The sequence below is a fragment of the Trachypithecus francoisi genome, unplaced genomic scaffold (assembly GCF_009764315.1).
Source record: "Trachypithecus francoisi isolate TF-2019V2 unplaced genomic scaffold, Tfra_2.0 Lachesis_group14, whole genome shotgun sequence".
Classification (NCBI taxonomy): Eukaryota; Metazoa; Chordata; class Mammalia; order Primates; family Cercopithecidae; genus Trachypithecus; species Trachypithecus francoisi.
The window spans coordinates 20,722,879-20,739,768 of NW_022681459.1; the positions used below are offsets into that span (position 1 = coordinate 20,722,879).

General features: G+C 41.9%; 2 protein-coding genes across 11 annotated transcripts in view; one reads left to right on the top strand and one right to left on the bottom strand.

Annotated features, from left to right (window-relative positions):
* Positions 1 to 15,736, bottom strand: part of GART (phosphoribosylglycinamide formyltransferase, phosphoribosylglycinamide synthetase, phosphoribosylaminoimidazole synthetase) — a 39,141-nt gene extending 23,405 nt beyond the window's left edge. The window contains exons 1-10 of one of the 4 annotated variants that reach the window (XM_033232374.1): positions 15,640 to 15,736; positions 11,432 to 11,617; positions 7,127 to 7,222; positions 6,481 to 6,655; positions 4,280 to 4,391; positions 3,421 to 3,489; positions 2,687 to 2,812; positions 864 to 951; positions 540 to 625; positions 188 to 356 (exon numbers count right to left, since the gene is read on the bottom strand). In XM_033232374.1, the coding sequence (XP_033088265.1) occupies positions 188 to 356; positions 540 to 625; positions 864 to 951; positions 2,687 to 2,812; positions 3,421 to 3,489; positions 4,280 to 4,391; positions 6,481 to 6,655; positions 7,127 to 7,222; positions 11,432 to 11,576 (1,066 nt within the window). In that variant the 5' untranslated portion in view covers positions 11,577 to 11,617; positions 15,640 to 15,736. The other 3 variants (XM_033232376.1, XM_033232375.1, XM_033232373.1) reach the window with 3 other exon arrangements.
* Positions 15,083 to 16,890, top strand: part of SON (SON DNA and RNA binding protein) — a 33,655-nt gene continuing 31,847 nt past the window's right edge. For all 7 annotated transcript variants that reach the window (XR_004442145.1, XR_004442144.1, XM_033232365.1 and 4 more), the window contains exon 1: positions 15,083 to 15,386. Coding sequence is in view for 5 of the 7 variants with exons in the window: in XM_033232365.1 (XP_033088256.1) it covers positions 15,310 to 15,386 (77 nt within the window). In the remaining 2 variants the exon portion in view is untranslated. The remainder of the gene's footprint in view (positions 15,387 to 16,890) is intronic.

The window sequence follows — 16,890 nt, forward strand, 5'->3', positions numbered from 1 at the left end:
GAATATAGTAATTGTGGATATTTGAACACACATATCCAATAAGCAACGTGGTTAGGTTAGGACCCTCTGAAAGGTTTCTGAAGGCTTCACACTCCTATCAAGAGCAAGCCTTAGTGTGGGAGGGGAGTCTGCTGTGGCGCTGGCACTTGTCACGTTGTACTCCAGCCTCTTGCTCCCTGACACTCACCTGTTATCTCTACACCCTTGGTGTAGTCTCCAGGATAACCTTTACTTGCCATGACAACAGTTAGGGCGGTGTGGTTTTCTAGCCAAACAGGCAGAGATGTGCAGAGCAGTCCATCTAAGGTGGACTGAATCACTTCATAAAGATCACTTTTAAGAAGTGGGAGGATCACCTGGAAAAACATAATCCACATGGCAGGTGAGATCAATTTTAGTTTTCCTTAAACATTTTATTCACTGGGGTACTAGCAGAACTTGCACGAACTTCCCAAAGGTAATTACTTCCAGGCTGACAAATTCCAAGATTAAAATAACACATATCTTCTACTAAGTAATACTTTGATATTTTTACCCACTTGGCACTCTGGATCACCAAAACGGCAATTAAACTCTAGAACTTTTGGGCCATCCTTGGTCAGCATTATTCCAGCATAGAGAATACCTTCATTAAAAAAAAAAAAAAAAAAAGAGAGAGAAAGAAAATCTATAATGAAGACACTGTATTACAAATATAAAATCTATTACATAAACTTCTAATAATCAAAGTTTTGGAAAAATCATAAACATTAAAAAAATGGTCCATTAAAAACAGGTGAAAAAAAAGAGAATGGAAAATAAGTTTTATCAAAAGTGGAAAGTTACTCTATAGGTGGCTTCCATAATAACGTGAGTGGGCCTACCTGTATATGGAGTACCCTCTTGCCGCATGCCATCCACTGTCCTCTGAAGAACAGTATCTTTAATTTTTAGTAATAGATCATTAGAAACCTGGAGAACATGCAGAAACACTTAAATGTAACAGGTAACTTAAAGTGTCTAAGAGGTATTACATGGGACAACAGAAGGGGATGATGAGGATAACTCATTTTTTTACTACCTGAAACAGGCTGAGCACTTTGAACTTGAAAAATTTAAACTTTCTCAACCTTCACAATGACATCAAGTAGGTATTTTAGCTTTATGATTTTCAAGAACACACACCTTTAAAAGAACTAGCCAAAAATAATTTCCCAAAACATAACAGAAATGAAAGTTCTCTCCTACCCTAAGGCTTCTTTGTATCTTTCCCAGTATACGCTGCATATTTTATAAGCCTATTTTATAGGTAAGAATTACCTACATATTTTATAGGTAAAAATCTGGACTTATGAATATAATTGTAAAAATTAGACCCAGAGATAATTCCTAGAATCCACTATTACCAAATGGTAGTTTTAATACAAGTGTTGGGATTATAGGTGTGAACCACCATGCCTGGCTGACCTACACTTATGAAGTCTTTAAAAAAAAATGAAGTTTATTTTTAATCTTTCTTTTTTTTTGAGGTGGAGTTTTGCTCTTGTTGTCCAGGTTGGAGTGCAATGGCGCAATCTTGGCTCACCACAACCTCCGCCTCCCGGGTTCAAGTGATTCTCCTGCCTTAGCCTCCCGAGTAGCTGGGACTATAGGCATTTGCCACCGTGCCCGGCTAATTTCTGTATTTTCAGTAGAGATGGGGTTTCTCTATGTTGGTCAGGCTGGTCTCAAACTCCCGACCTCAGGTGATCCACCTGCCTCGGCCCCCCAAAGTGCTGGGATTACAGGTGTGAGCCACCATGCCCAGCCTATTTTTCATCTTTTAAGCAAAAAAATATGTAAAGGGGCACTATATAAGCACAAACAACTATGACTATCATCAATGAAAAGAATGGATGAGTTTCTGGATGGCTAACCTATTGGTAATATATGCCAACAACACAAATTCCTAATAAAAACTGTGTAGAAGGTCAGGCGTGGTGGCTCACACCTGTAATCTCAGAACTTTGGGAGGCCGAGGCAGGCAGATCACAAGGTCAAGAGATTGAGACCATACACTGGCCAACATGGTGCAACCCCACCTTTACTAAAAATACAAAAATTAGCCTGGCGTGGTGGTGCGCGCCTGTAGTCCCAGCTACTCAGGAGGCTGAGGCAGGAGAATTGCTTGAATCCGGGAGGTGGAGGGTGTAGGGAGCCAAGATCTTTCCATTGCACTCCAGCCTGGTGACAGAGCAAGACACCGTCTCAAAAAACAAAAACAAAAACTGTGCAGGAATTGTTTGGAAACGTGTTCTCTGTTACGAAGTAGAAAGATCAGAACAAATTCTGATCTGACTTGGTTCTCGATTCACATCACTCACACACAAATACACACAGACAACACTTTTGTGCTGAACTACGGATATCCAAAGATGAATCCAAGACCACAACAGGCTCCCATGTGTTAAAAATTGGGTGTAGAGAGGAGGGAATAGGAGGATCTATTCAATCCTACTATAGATTGGTTTCTTTTGGTTCTTCAAAAAAGGCTTTTAGGAAAAGTTAGTTTTAGAGACCAGAAAAGATACTCTTCATTTAATTGCTGATTAGTAACAATTTATAGCAACAAACCAACAGAAAATAAAACAAAATATAAAGTATCATCTAAGAGTTCTCTGAGAAAACCAAACTACTACAAGACTTCAGCAGAGTCTTCAGGAAGTACCTGAGGGGCCGGACAATAGGCTCCCATTCCCCCTGTGTTAGGGCCGCCATCTCCCTCCAGTAATCGCTTATGGTCCTGTGCCGGGGGCATGGGGGCCACAGTCTTGCCATCAGTGAAGCACAGACACTATAAAGAAAACAAAATAGTCCATTTATGTTAACTGTGAAAAAGTGAAAAAAGAAATTCAGTAAGGCAAACTATATGTCCCTTAGTTCTTTGAGGAAAAGTTTTTTTTTTTTTTTTCAGAAAAATGAACTGAAACGTCAATAACATTAAGCTACATACATCAAGAATCACAATGTACTCAACTTCTGAAGGATTTGTAATTTTTTAGGTAAGTTAGAAAAAAACCAAGCTACTCGCAAAGTAAAAGATTTCAACCTTTTCCCCACTTTAAGTTTCCAGGCATTAAAACTTGGTTTGAGGTGACTTTATTTTTTTTTGCAATAAACTGTATGTGAAAGAAAAAGCATGAATGTTTGAATTAATTCAGAACCTCAATAATGTGTGATATAAGTCCAAGTGCCCCCACTAACACACTAGGGATGACTAACAGAGGATCAATTCTTTTTTCATTTGCACCCCCCAACAATAAAGGTATACAAATTCCTTTGTAACTGCTGGGTTTACGTTTCTAGATGAAGCAATCAGAGTATATCAAGTCTTTTCTGGGTACATAGGTCAGATGACAGCTTCTTATACACTACAGAAGCCAAAAAGATGGATATACATACAGACACCTCTTCTCCATCAAGAAGTTCTTCAATGACAATTGTTTCTCCAGCTGCCCCAAAGGCTTTCTCCTAATTGTAAGTTTTTTTTTTTTTTAAAAAAAAAAGAGGTTTGGTAAGTTTTCAATATTTACTTAGTTGACTTTTAGCATTATCCAGCATTTGTATTATGAACCAGTGAGTACTGCAATTTTTCTTTCCCTTTCAGAAAGACTCAAAGGGAACATATAAATGTTTCCTATTTTTAATGTGGCAATAGTGCAGCAAACATTGGTACAGATGGAATAAACGTATCTCTAATATTCTCCTGAAGATTTGGTGATCCAGTTTCAAATAATGTATGGGAAAAACAGATGTTTTCATTATCACCACTTAATCCTCACTTCCGATTATAATTATACATGTTTGGCTGTAATAACTATACTAAAGAATGCCTGTGAAAGTAGATTTCTACAAGGACAGAAAACCCACAACAACAAAGATCGATCACGAAAGACAAAGCATAGTCATTCATTAATTTACTTCTCTTAGACCCGGGACACATGGGACAAATACTTTTGTCCTCATGGATGGCTTGATAATTTATTTATATGTTCTAGAGTCTGAGGATTTTCTTTCAGTGGCAGACAACAAAGGATGTTACAATTTACTTCAAAATAATACAATCATGGTTTAGTTTACCGTGTAAATCTGTAATAACTATTTTATAGAGATGGATTATAACATATGGAATTATAAAAAATAACTTACCCATGTGTTTGCAAAACAGATTTTCCTTATTGTGAGGAACATTTTTTAAACTTAAAAGGGTATTTATTCAGTATGAATAGAAAGGTAAATTTTTTCAGAAGACTCAGCCTACCTGCATGATCTCTTGTACAGCTTTGCAGGCCTCTTCTTTGCTCTTTGCAACAATCACCCCTTTTCCAGCTGCAAGACCACTGGCCTTCACAACCAAAGCAGGGAAGTCTGCACTGTAAAGACAGAGTAATCTTCAACATCCAACAAACTATTACAACTCAAGACTTTAAAATGCTGTGGGATTTTGTAACGATATGCTATAGCAATGACTGAAAAGCAGAATGAAAAAAATTACTTATCATTCCAACACATTTTGATGTACTTCCCACCAGGATGTTTTTCCCCTACATATTCCTTTATTGTTGCAATCATACAGTACCTATAACTGCTTTTTTCATTTATCATGAGATTATATAGGCAATATATTTGAAGAACAGATGTATAGAGTACATATGGTATAATCTCTAAGATACAAAGTAGCGAACAGTACTCTCATTCAAGTAGAAAATGCAGCTATATAACAATAAGCATACACAGACCATTTCTGGGAGTACACATACTAAATTATCAAGTGGGCCTGGGGGTCTGGAAGGAGACTTACCCAAAGTAAGTAACAAAACTTACTTGCTCAAGATATCTGGCTACTAGGAAATGATAATATTCAGTGTTTAAGAAACTCTGTAGAATACGAATGAAAAAAAAGGAAACTGATACAACTGAAAGGAAAACATACCAGGTAGCAGAAATGTCAACAGAAAAAGGGCAAAGGCATGAGTCTACTAACACTCATTAACTGCTCAATGCTTTCCACGTAGTAGAGAACAAAGGATGCCTAATTTTGAAATATAAAATTGCAATAGTGGTGGCAGATGACCAAGTGATGATTACTCACTCTGGTTAATTATTTATGATAAAAAAAAAAATCAATGTTCTTTATGTTTTAAGATGCCACTGTGGGCCGGGCGCGGTGGCTCAAGCCTGTAATCCCAGCACTTTGGGAGGCCGAGACGGGCGGATCACGAGGTCAGGAGATCGAGACCATCCTGGCTAACACGGTGAAACCCCGTCTCTACTAAAATATACAAAAAATTAGCCGGGCGAGATGGCGGGCGCCTGTAGTCCCAGCTACTCGGGAGGCTGAGGCGAGAGAATGGCGTAAACCCGGGAGGCGGAGCTTGCAGTGAGCTGAGATCCGGCCACTGCACTCCAGCCTGGGCGACAGAGCGAGACTCCGTCTCAAAAAAAAAAAAAAAAAAAAAAAAAAAAAAAAAAAGATGCCACTGTGTTTGTCAATCTGGCTGTGAGGCCTAGTGTTATGGCTCACGCCTGTAATCCCAGCACTTTGGGAGGCAGAGGGACGTGGATCTCTTGAGCTCGAGAGTTTGAGACCAGCCTGTGCAACATGGTAAAACTCAGCCTTCTACAAAAAATACAAACACTAGCTGGGAGTGGTAGTGTGTACCCATTGTCCCAGCTACTTGTGAGACTGAGGTGGGAGGACTGCTTGAGTCCAGGAGGCAGAGGTCGCAGTGAGCCAAGATCACACCACTGCACTCCAGCCTGGGTGACAGAAACAGACCCCGTCTCAGACTGGGGGGGTAGTGGGGGCAGGAACCCAAAAACCAAAAACATGGCTGTGAAAAGAGAGCAAAACTGCAGAACCAAGTGTATTTTACCCCCGAGGAGCTACTCAGATTTTATTAAAAATGTCACCTTCCTGCAAGGCCACAAGATTGTATAAACTCTATATGCATAGAATCCTGTTTTATTTTGGTTCTGGAAAAAGACAACCCACATAATATTTATTGAAAAAACTTTTTCCATAATTATTTTACCATAAACTTGTGACAGCCTAAGGACCTAGCACTACATTTTCAACACAGAAGTAACCTGTATATTTATTTAATTTTTTTGAGACAGGGTCTCACTCTGTCACCCAGGCTGCAGTGGAGTGGCGCAATCTTGGCTCAGTGCAGCCTCCGCCTCCTGGGTTGACGTGATCCTCCCACTTTGGCCTTTAGAGTAGCTGGGACTACAGGTGCACACCACCATGCCTGGCTATTTTTTTTTCTATATTTTTTGTAGAGACAGGATTTCACCATGTTACCCAGGTTGGTCTCTAACTCCTGAGCTCAAGTGATTCACCTGCCTCGGCCTCCCAAAGTGCTGGGATTACAGGTGAGCTACTGCACCTGGCCATTGACCTGTGTATTTAAATATCACAACTAAACAACTGTCCTTCACAGGCAACCATTTACTTACCTCATAATGAAGCTGCAGGCCTCTTCAGGTTTGGTGAAAGCCTTCCATTGAGCAGTTGGGATTCTATGTCTGTCCATAAACTCTTTGGCAAACCTTTTGCTGGACTCTAACTGAGCCGCTTCCGCTGTTGGGCCAAAGCATCGCACTCCTGCAGACGTCAGGTTCCCAACAATCCCTATGGATGAAAACAGTAGCCTTAGGTGAACCAAGGTCTCCCCAGGAACTTTTCAGCCTGAAGATGAATTAGTATCAGACTATATCTACATCTAGACAAGGCAGATGACTGGTGGCAGAGGATAACTAACTTTTTCATGTTGTCTACTGGATAGACGTAAAATGCTACTAACATGTTATTCAAATCTATCAAAAGTTGTTATATTTGCATATGTGGATTATTAAACACACACCAGAATACAGCAGAATAAAGACATATAAAATGTTTTCCATGGTTGCAAATTTGATCTCTAACTCATCATATAATTGATGCTTGGGAAAAAAAATCTAGACTCCATAAATTTCGAGAGTGAAAGTTCTTTTTCCAATATAATATTACAAATTCTCATCTGTAAACTAAATTGAATTAGATGATCCCTAAGCTCCTGTTTGCACTGAATATACTGTAACAATAAACAGAAACAAACTTTACCAGCAGCCAGAGGTGCTTCTGGTCCAACAACCACGAATTCAATTTTCTCCTCTTTGCAGAATTGAGCAAGGGCAGTGTGGTCACTGATTGAGATGGCTGTAAACAGAAAAAACACTGCATTTACAAAAACATTCCTCTTAAGTAAACTAAGAGTCTCACTAAAAACAAAGTTCTGTAATTTTGTATGCTTGTTATCTATTGGTTTTCTTATAATGGCAGAGATGACAGTTTCAACATTTGAAATTCAGACGAGAGTGCATTAGGCTAACCAACAAAGCTCAGTTCTCAGTTCTCATTGTAGACAGATGAAAACACCAATAAACTTCCCAAAAGAGCCATAAAGTACCATCTCCATGATATTGTTCATGTCACAAATATTGATCATGTATTAAACAAAAAACATACCATAAGATATATTCAGAAATTGGTCTTCTAATGTCAATCATTCAATTGTACTGAAAATCCACTATGTGCTAGGTACTGTCCTCAGCACTGGTATTAAGATGTCAACACGGCTCGGTGCAGTGGCTCACGCCTGTAATCCCAGCACTTTGGGAGGCCGAGGTGGGTGGCTCACCTGAGGTCAGGAGTTTGAGACCAGCCTGAACAACATGATGAAACCCCATCTCTACTAAAAACACAAAAAGTAGCTGGGAGTGGTGGCATGTGCCTGTAATCCCAACTACTCAGGAGGCTGAGACAGGAGAATCACTTGAACCAGGGAGGCGGAGGCTGCAGTGAGCCAAGATTGTGCCATTGCACTCCAGCCTGGGTAACAAGAGTGAAACTCCGTCTCAAAAAAAAAAAAAAAAAAAGATGTCAACACAAGCAAGGTCCCTATACTTAACATGTTTACAATCCACTGTAGGAATGCTGGGTAATAAATATACAAACAAAAGAATAGCAAATATGAACAAATTAAGCAAATCTGATATGGAGAGAATTGAGAGGCTATTTCGGGTTGAGACAGGAGGGATCTCTTTGGGGCAGAGCTGTTTAAGCTAAGAACTCAACGACGCTTTTAAGAGGAACCTCTGTTTTCCAAACTACAAGTCAGGTAAATTTTCTTCTATGGACTTCTAAGTAACTAGCAATAGAATCAACCACAACTGAACATCATTTGGCTCCATAGGTGCTCTCCTGCTTCACTGTGTCTGGACCACCATTCATTAAGTCAGCTGAAGTCTGCAAACACTCTGCCATTGGTAGAGTGCAAGAAGTGATATTTGTGATGTACAGTTGTCCCTCCTTATCCTTGGAGGACACATTCTAAGACCCCAGTGGATACCTGAAACCACAGTGCTGAACCCTATATATAGTATGTTTTTTCCTATACATAAATACCTATGATAAAGTTTAATTTACAAATTAGGCACAGTAAGAGATTAACTATCACTAATACTAAAATAGAACAATTATAACTATATGCCAGCATCAGCTTTGGAGCCATTATTAAGTAAAACAAGGTTACCTGAGCACATGCACTGAGGTAACATGATAGTCAATCTGATAACTGACAGGATGACTAAGTAACAACATGGATATGCTGGACAACAAGATTCACCTATCAGGTTGGACAGCACAAAATTTCATCATGCTATGCTAGACTGGTGTGCAATGTAAAATTTATGAATTATTTCTGAAATTTTCCATTGAATATTTTTGGACTACAGCTGACTGTGGGTAACTGAAACTGTGGAAAGTGAAATTGTGGATAGGCTGGTGACTACTGTATAGGGTCCAAGTCCAGAAAAGGTAGGGTCCTCAATCTGTAGCAACTGCCTGAATGTGATTAGGATGGAGTACTATGCCCTTTGGAGTAGTGGTCCTGAACACAACTAGGCTGAGCAGGGTCAACTGTACAGTATAGAAGAGGGCAACAAGAGGAAGAGGTCTCTTAGTAGTCTTATAAGACTACTTGTAGTAGTCTCATGACAATCTTAAGAGATTTTGATGGGCTGGCCTATATGACCTCAATTGCATATAAACTGTCCCAATTCTCTAATAAACAGATATAATACCTCACCCCTAGAACTAAGATCCCAGAAAAGGAGGTATTTTCTAATTTGTCTTTTTCTTATTCTTTTTGGTCTTATATACATGCCACTATCCTCTCCCAGTTTGTGGCTTGCTGGGTCCATGCTCTTCTTTCCATAAATACTATGTGCCACATAGGGAACTAAGCACTGTGTACACCATGCAAAACAAGACAGACAAGTTCCTTGCCCTCATGGAGCTTACATTCTAGAGATTATATTCTAGTGGGGGAAAAGAACATAGGAGACAGACAATAGTGAGGTAAAAACAAACACAGACATTCATGATCATGAACAAATGAAATGGGGATGGACACTTGCTTTTAGTAAGAAACTGTAGGAGAGATATAATTAAGGAGGCTAACATTTTAGTGGAACTCTGAATTATGAGACAGTCATGGTAAAGGGTGGGAACAAATATAAAGTCCAAGGCAGCAAGCTTCTGCTTGGGAACCTGGTAGGACAGCATTGATAGGGTACAGTGAAAAGAGAAAAAGGGATATAAAAGATTAGGCTGGAAGAGCAGGCAGAAGACAGACTGCGCAAAGGGCTTTGTAAGGCATGGAAAGGAGTTTGAGTTTTATTCTAAGTATTATTAGAGTACTGAGGAGTTTCTGAAGCCACTGACAAGCTTAATGTAGGATATGAACGGACCATTTTTTAATTTTTGTCAATTAAGAGATAAGGGTGGAGGCTGGGCACAGTGGCTCATGCCTGTAATCCCAGCACTTTGGGAGGCTGAGGCCGGCAGATTACCTGAGGTCAGGAGTTGGAGACCAGCCTAACCAACATAGTGAAACCCGGTCTCTACCAAAAATACAAAAAAATCAGCCAGGTGTGGTGGCACACGCCAGCTACTTGGGAGACTAAGGCAGAAGAATCGCTTGAACTCAGGAGCCAGAGGTTGCAGTGAGCTGAGATCATGCTACTACACTCAGTATGGGTGACAAAGAGAGACTCTGTCTCAAAAAAAAAAAAAAAAAGAGATACAGAGAGAGAGATAAGGGTTGAGATCTATTAGAGTTACAACTGTTAAAAACTTTGTTTTTTGAGACAGGGTCTCATCTTACTCTGTTGCCCTGGCTGTAGTGTAGTGGCAAGATCACAGCTCACTACAGCCTTGACCTCCTGGGTGGAAGCAATCCTCCCACCTCAGCCTCCAAAGTAGCTGGCACTACAGATGGGCACCACCATGCCTAGCTAATTTTTGTATTTTTTTTGTAGAGATCGGGTCTCACTATGTTGCCCAGGCTGGTCTCAAAAAATCCTTCTACCTTGGCTTCCCAAAGCGCTGGGATTATAGGTGTGAGCCACTGCACGTGGCCAGAAAGTTGTATTTAATAGCAATACTAAACTTTTCATTTACAAAAATACACATCAAGCCTGTAATCCCAGCACTTTGGGAGGCCGAGACGGGTGGATCACGAGGTCAGGAGATCGAGACCATCCTGGCTAACACGGTGAAACCCTGTCTCTACTAAAAAATACAAAAAAAACTAGCCGGGCGAGGTGGCAGGCACCTGTAATCCCAGCTACTCGGGAGGCTGAGGCAGGAGAATGGCGTAAACCCGGGAGGCGGAGCTTGCAGTGAGCTGAGATCCGGTCACTGCACTCCAGCCCGGGTGACAGAGCGAGACTCCGTCTCAAAAAAAAAAAAAACAAAAAAACAAAAAAACACATCAAAAATGCCTTTAATCTGTATTAGGCACTTATTACTTTTCCAATGGATGTGTTTTATCAGGTTAAAAACAGTTTAAGATAAGGAAATGCCATATTCTGAACAATAAGTTACCTTAAGTTTATAATATATGACAAGCATTCAAATTACCAAATAAATTTTAAGGTCAAGGAAAGCACTCAACCCTGTATAGCAATCTATATTTTATTTTATTTTTTGAGACAGAGTCTGGCTCTATCGCTCAGGTTGGAGTGCAGTGGCGTGATCTCGGCTTACTGCAAGCTCCGCCCCCAGGGTTCAGGCCATTCTCCTGCCTCAGCCTCCCGAGTAGCTGGGACTACAGGCGCCACACCACCACGCCCGGCTAATTTTTTGTACTTTTAGTAAAGACGGGGTTTCACCGTATTAGCCAGGATGGTCTGGATCTCCTGACCTCATGATCCACCCGTCTCGGCCTCCCAAAGTGCTGGGATTACAGGCATGAGCCACTGTGCCCGGCCTATCTTTATTATCATAAAGCACAGATATGGTTGACAGTATACCATTAATAACAAATCATAACAATTACTCCCCACTTTAAAACATGATTACCGGTATTTGAAATCTTTTCAGAGCAGGCAGTGCCTGCATTTCCTGGGGCAACCAACACTTGTCTGACATGATGAGACTGTGCAAGTTTCCAGGCCAGCGTATGTTCCCTTCCTCCACTGCCAATTATAAGTACTTGGGCTGCCATTGCTCTGTCTGTAAAGCAGAAATTCCAAAGGAAAATGAAACCTGCAGAAAGAAAACCACAGTTGGTATCTTAGGATGCACATTTTAGAAACCCAGGGATGGGCATGGGGGCTCATGCCTGTAACCCCAGCACTTTGGGAGGTCGAGGCGGGTGGATCATTGAGGTCAGGAGTTTGAGACCAGCCTTGGCCAACATGGCAAAGCCTCATCTCTACTAAAATATAAAAATTAGCCAGGCATGGTGGCGGGTGCCTGTAATCCCAGCTACTTAGGAGGCCGAGGCAGAATTGCTTGAACCTAGTAGGCAAAAATTGCAGTGAACCAGGATCACGCCACTACACTCCAGCCTGGGCAACAGAGCAAGACTCCATCTCAAAAAAAAAAAAAAAAATCCAGATTTGTAAATATAATTTAAGTAATCATTTGTACTCATACAAATTACATTTTCATCCAATGATTCAGTTTTGAAAAACTGGGACTGATAATTTGAGAAATATGACTGTGGTCACAAGGGTAAGGGAGGTATTTCAAAAAGAAGGCAGGCTGGCCTAGAGAGCTAGGTTAAGGAGTCAAATGATGACTCTCAGCTCCTTATGTAATAATCTCCCTTCTCTGGGCTTCACTTCAAAAAGATTTAATAATCATCATGCCTTAGTTATGAAATGAATCTTCATGTTTTAGACTCAAAATGTATTACAAAATATCAATTTTTAAACCTTGAAATCTTATCAATAATCAGATTATCATAAATTGAAGGATATACTGAAAACGGGTAGGCAACTTTACACAAACAGGGCCACATGGTTCTGTCAAAACTACCCGACTCGGCCACCTTAGCAGGAAAGCAACCAAAGATAATACATAAATGAATCAATGTGCCAATGTCCAGAAAAACTTAATCGACTCATAAACAGGCAGTGGGTCAGAGGTCACTGTTGCCTATCAGTACTTTAAGTAGTAGGAAACCATCAAAGGTTTGTAACAAATAAGCATGACTCGCTTTCAATACAACTTTATGTATGGATACTATAATTTGAATTTCATAAAATTTTCACGTCACAAAAACCTCATTTATTTCCTGTTCTTTTTCTCAATCATTCATATCTGGTGAGCTGTACAAAAGCAGGCAGCAGCAGGATTTGGTATGTGGGCCATAGTTTGCTGATTCCTAATTCAAATAGTGCAATATGCTAGAAAATTGATAGAGAAGGCAAAAATCAACTTTTAACTCATTTCGCTTTAGTTCTGGCACCTGAGACTTAGAAGGATGGATACAACAGCAGTGTAACCTAGGAGATTAACTGAAATGAAATTTATAAATAAGTACAATCTAGCACTCAGCAGTAGTAAATGTTAACTTGTTACATTTACTTACCACAAGGCAAACTGGTAACAGAAAAAGAAAATTGAAAACTTCTTTTGATGATGTTGGGATTACATATTTTAAGCAAAATGTAAGCTGACAATATATAAAACTAACATTTTTTTGAGCACTTACCTTGGGCGGGGTACTATTTAAAATGCTTGTCATGAAAGAATCCTATGAGGGATATACTATGACTATCACCAATTTGCAGATAAGGCAAGGAGGCCCAGATAGGTATATAACTTGCTGGACGTCACACAGGTAAGAGGGGGTGGAGCCTAACAGAAACAATTTTGCTTCAGATTCTCTCAAGTAAAACGAGGATCATTAAAAATTTGAGAAAGGAAAAAGAAACCCTGTTAAATTACAGTCTCGGAAGGAAAAGCTATTTTAGTGTAATGGGAAAACACATTTTACTTCCCATGCGTATCTGAAATAAAGTTGTTTTTTTTTTTTTTTTAAGACAGAGTCTCGCTCTGTCGACCAGGCTGGAGGGCAGTGGCGTGATCTCGGCTCACTGCAACCTCAGCCTCCCGAGTTCAAGCGATTCTCTTGCCTCACAGCCTCCCAAGTAGCTGGGATTACAGGCGTGCGCCGCCACGCCTGGCCAATTTTTGTATTTTTAGTAGCGACGGGGTTTCACTATGTTGGCCAGGCCGGTCTCCAACTCCTGACCTCCAGTGGTCAACCCACCTTGGCCTCTCGAAGTGCTGGGATTATATCACATCCGGCCAGAAACAAACAGGTGTTTAAATCTAGAGCAAATGTTACATCTTTGGTTTGAATATACCAGTAGAGTGGGAAAATTCTCCTGTTAAATGAAAATAGCGTTATGACCCAGTAGTGAGGACGCCTGGGCTCCAGAGTCACACACAGCGTCTTGGCCTGGGTAGAGACCCTGCCCCACACTAGCAGGGGACTCTGGGGGACTTCACTAACCTTGGGCCTCATTCATCAGAATGGCTAACATAAGGAGAATAAGACAGGCAAATAAAGCCATATCGGAGGATACGGAGAATAAAGCAGAAACCAATTACAAAATTAATCAAGTAATCTGTTAGAGACAATGGGTGCATAAAGAGAAAATCTGACAAAGTACACCAATTTAGGGTTATGTTCTAAAAATGCATAAAGACACAAAAAGGCCTTGACATCTTAGAAAACAGGAAGAGCAAAACAGCAAACAGAAACTTCACCTAACAGTAACAAGTGAAAAGCACATGGCCAACCCCCACCCACCGCATTTAAAACAACACGAAAATTTCCACAAATCAGTTTCTACGGTTTCACTCAGTTTCCAATCTTAAATCCCCAAACCAAAGCCTAAGCGCGCTCTGTGTAAAAGCTGAGGGGGCTTTACGCACCGACACCAGGTTGCCACCTGGCTCCCGCTCACCCGCTCGCCGGAAGTGGGCCCACTGGGACCGGCGCGGGACCAGCGCGGCACCGCCCCTCACCGCCCCGCCTTCCCTGCCCCATTGGTCCGCGCGGCCCTGGGTCTCCGCGGCGAGAATCTAGTCTGATTCCCTCCCGCCCTGGGCGCGGCCTGACCGCTCCCCAGCCAAGACACCCAAGCCCTAGCACGTTTATAATGTGACAGTGGTATGGGGTGCCACGCAGTGTTTCCAGGAGCTCCGAGGGGGAGCGCCAAAATGCTAAACCCATTCTTAGCCAATTGTGCGCCGCTCACGAGTCAGAGCTGACCAGCTACCGCGGAAAAATCTCGTGACACGCCTGACTCCTGATGAGAGTAAAATAAACCAGGCTTTGAATACCGGTCACTTAGGACATCCGGCCTAAAATGAGGCTGGTTATACGACGCACTGGGGGAGACACAGGGCTACAGCGAGTTCTTCCTTCGCAGCCCAGCGGGGGCGGGGGCTGAAAAATTTTCTCCCGGATGCACATCCCTATCGAAACTGAACTTGGCGCCACCTGCGAGCGCTTGGAAGCCCTATGTTAAACACTGGGTTGCCCTTCTTGCTCTTCTTCCTCCTGGCCTTTAATCTCAGGCGCTTAGCAAGCCTCTTAAGGCTTCCAAACACTGCTGGGTACTGACAACTTGGGCGGACACAGTCGCCTCAAGAGAGACGGCTCCTGTAATGGCGCCTGCGTCAGACACTAACATGGCGGACATAGTCGTGCGCGGCGCAAACGTCAGCACCTCTACCCCAGCCGCTCAGAAACAGCGGAGGAGAGCAGGGCCGTGCTCACTGATTGGCCCCTCGGTGGAGCGGGCCGGACCGGGCGTTCCCTTTGGAGCCAATCAGAAAGGCGAGAGACCGAATTGGCCGCTGCGCCTCCTCCCGAGGCATGCTGGGAGCCTGGAGGACTAGCGAGGAGGAGTTGAGAGAACGGAGCGGACGCCATGGCGACCAACATCGAGCAGATTTTTAGGTCTTTCGTGGTCAGCAAATTCCGGGAAATTCAACAGGAGCTTTCCAGGTAAACGCCTCCCAGATTCTTCTGCTCCCAGCGGACCGTTAGGGCCTCACCTAGCCTTCTTTGGCATCTTTCTTCGGAGACGCCGTCGTTCCTCGGCTCAGGCCCCGCTAGGGCCCCGCCTGGGCCTGGGATCCATTTTCCGGGCCCCCCCCAACCGCCCCCCCAGCCGCTCCTTTCCTTTCCCCTCGAGGAACTTCGCCTTTTCCGAGGTAACCCCAGACTCCCTGTTTTAGAACCGAGTTAAGATGCTCACCCTTCTCCCCTGTTTGGTTCCCCCCTGCCGTTTAGCTACTCGTAGGCCCGGTTGTCCGCCAGGGACGGGCCTAGTTCCTCCCTCAGCTCCTCCTCCGCCGCCGCGTATCCCCTCCCCCTCTCCGCCTCCGCGGATTTTGCCGGCCGGTGCCTGTGACCGGAAAGGGTCTCTAACGGCCGTTTCTTGGGTAATCTTAAATCCTCTTTATTATTGCGAGCTTCGGAGCGCTTGGGGGTCTGGATCTATTAATAAGATTATTCGGGGCCTAGTGTCCTGTAGTGTCGCTCAGCCGTTATAATAGTTAAATGTTTCAATTAAAACTAACTCAGACTAATATTTGCTACTTTGTTAAAATATTAGTGAAGACGATGGAAGGGGACTTTGAAATGGTAGTGATTAATTACAGCAAGTGAAAGTGGACTTTGTGTGTAGGTCTGTTATTTTCTTGCTACCCCTGCCCCAGTTGACACGCTATTTTTGTCGTTGCTGGTAGACTTTACATAATTTGCGCTTGGCTTCACAAAATTTGAAGGCGAAGAGATTGTTAAGGAAATGGTGGTTTAGTTAGGAAAACAGTGTATCATGTTCAGCGGTTGTCTTTCGGTATTTGCTTTGTATAAGATACTCAGTTCTTTAGAGTACAGAGGTAGGAAAGAGATCTTGAAACGTAAATGTTCCGAGTTCAAATGTTTTTAATTGTATTTTAAAAGTTGAGTGCAAGAGCAGTACGTGAATTTGAAAATGGGCCGAAAACCAGTTGTAAGTATCCAAAGTAATACGGGATTATTAGGGCAATGATGTATTATTGCTAGAATTATCACTTTTGCAGAATCTCTTGTTTTTTAAGTGGAAATAGATCCACTCACATTGCTTTTTAAATTTCTGTGATATTGCTAGTAGTGTTTTAGGATGAGAAGAGACCCGAGCTAAGAGAGTATAATTTTCCTGACAAATCTTGCTGGATGCTTTAAGTAGTTGTTTGCTTAATTTAACAAGCTGTGTTTTTGTAACTTTTAAAAGCTAGTCTTTCCTTTAGAAAATGAGTGTTTTATTACAGAGAATTTAGAAGAAATGAAAAAGGAGAAAATAAAAAACTCACATTATTGATATTCTTATGTCATTTTTTCCCCCCATGTATTGTGTGATATGTGATCATCTTGTTTTGTATTGATCATTTTTCCAGCTAATACGTTGTGAATAAGTTTGTCCCTCCCATTCTGTCTTTTGGACTTCTTCATGGCTGCATAGAAT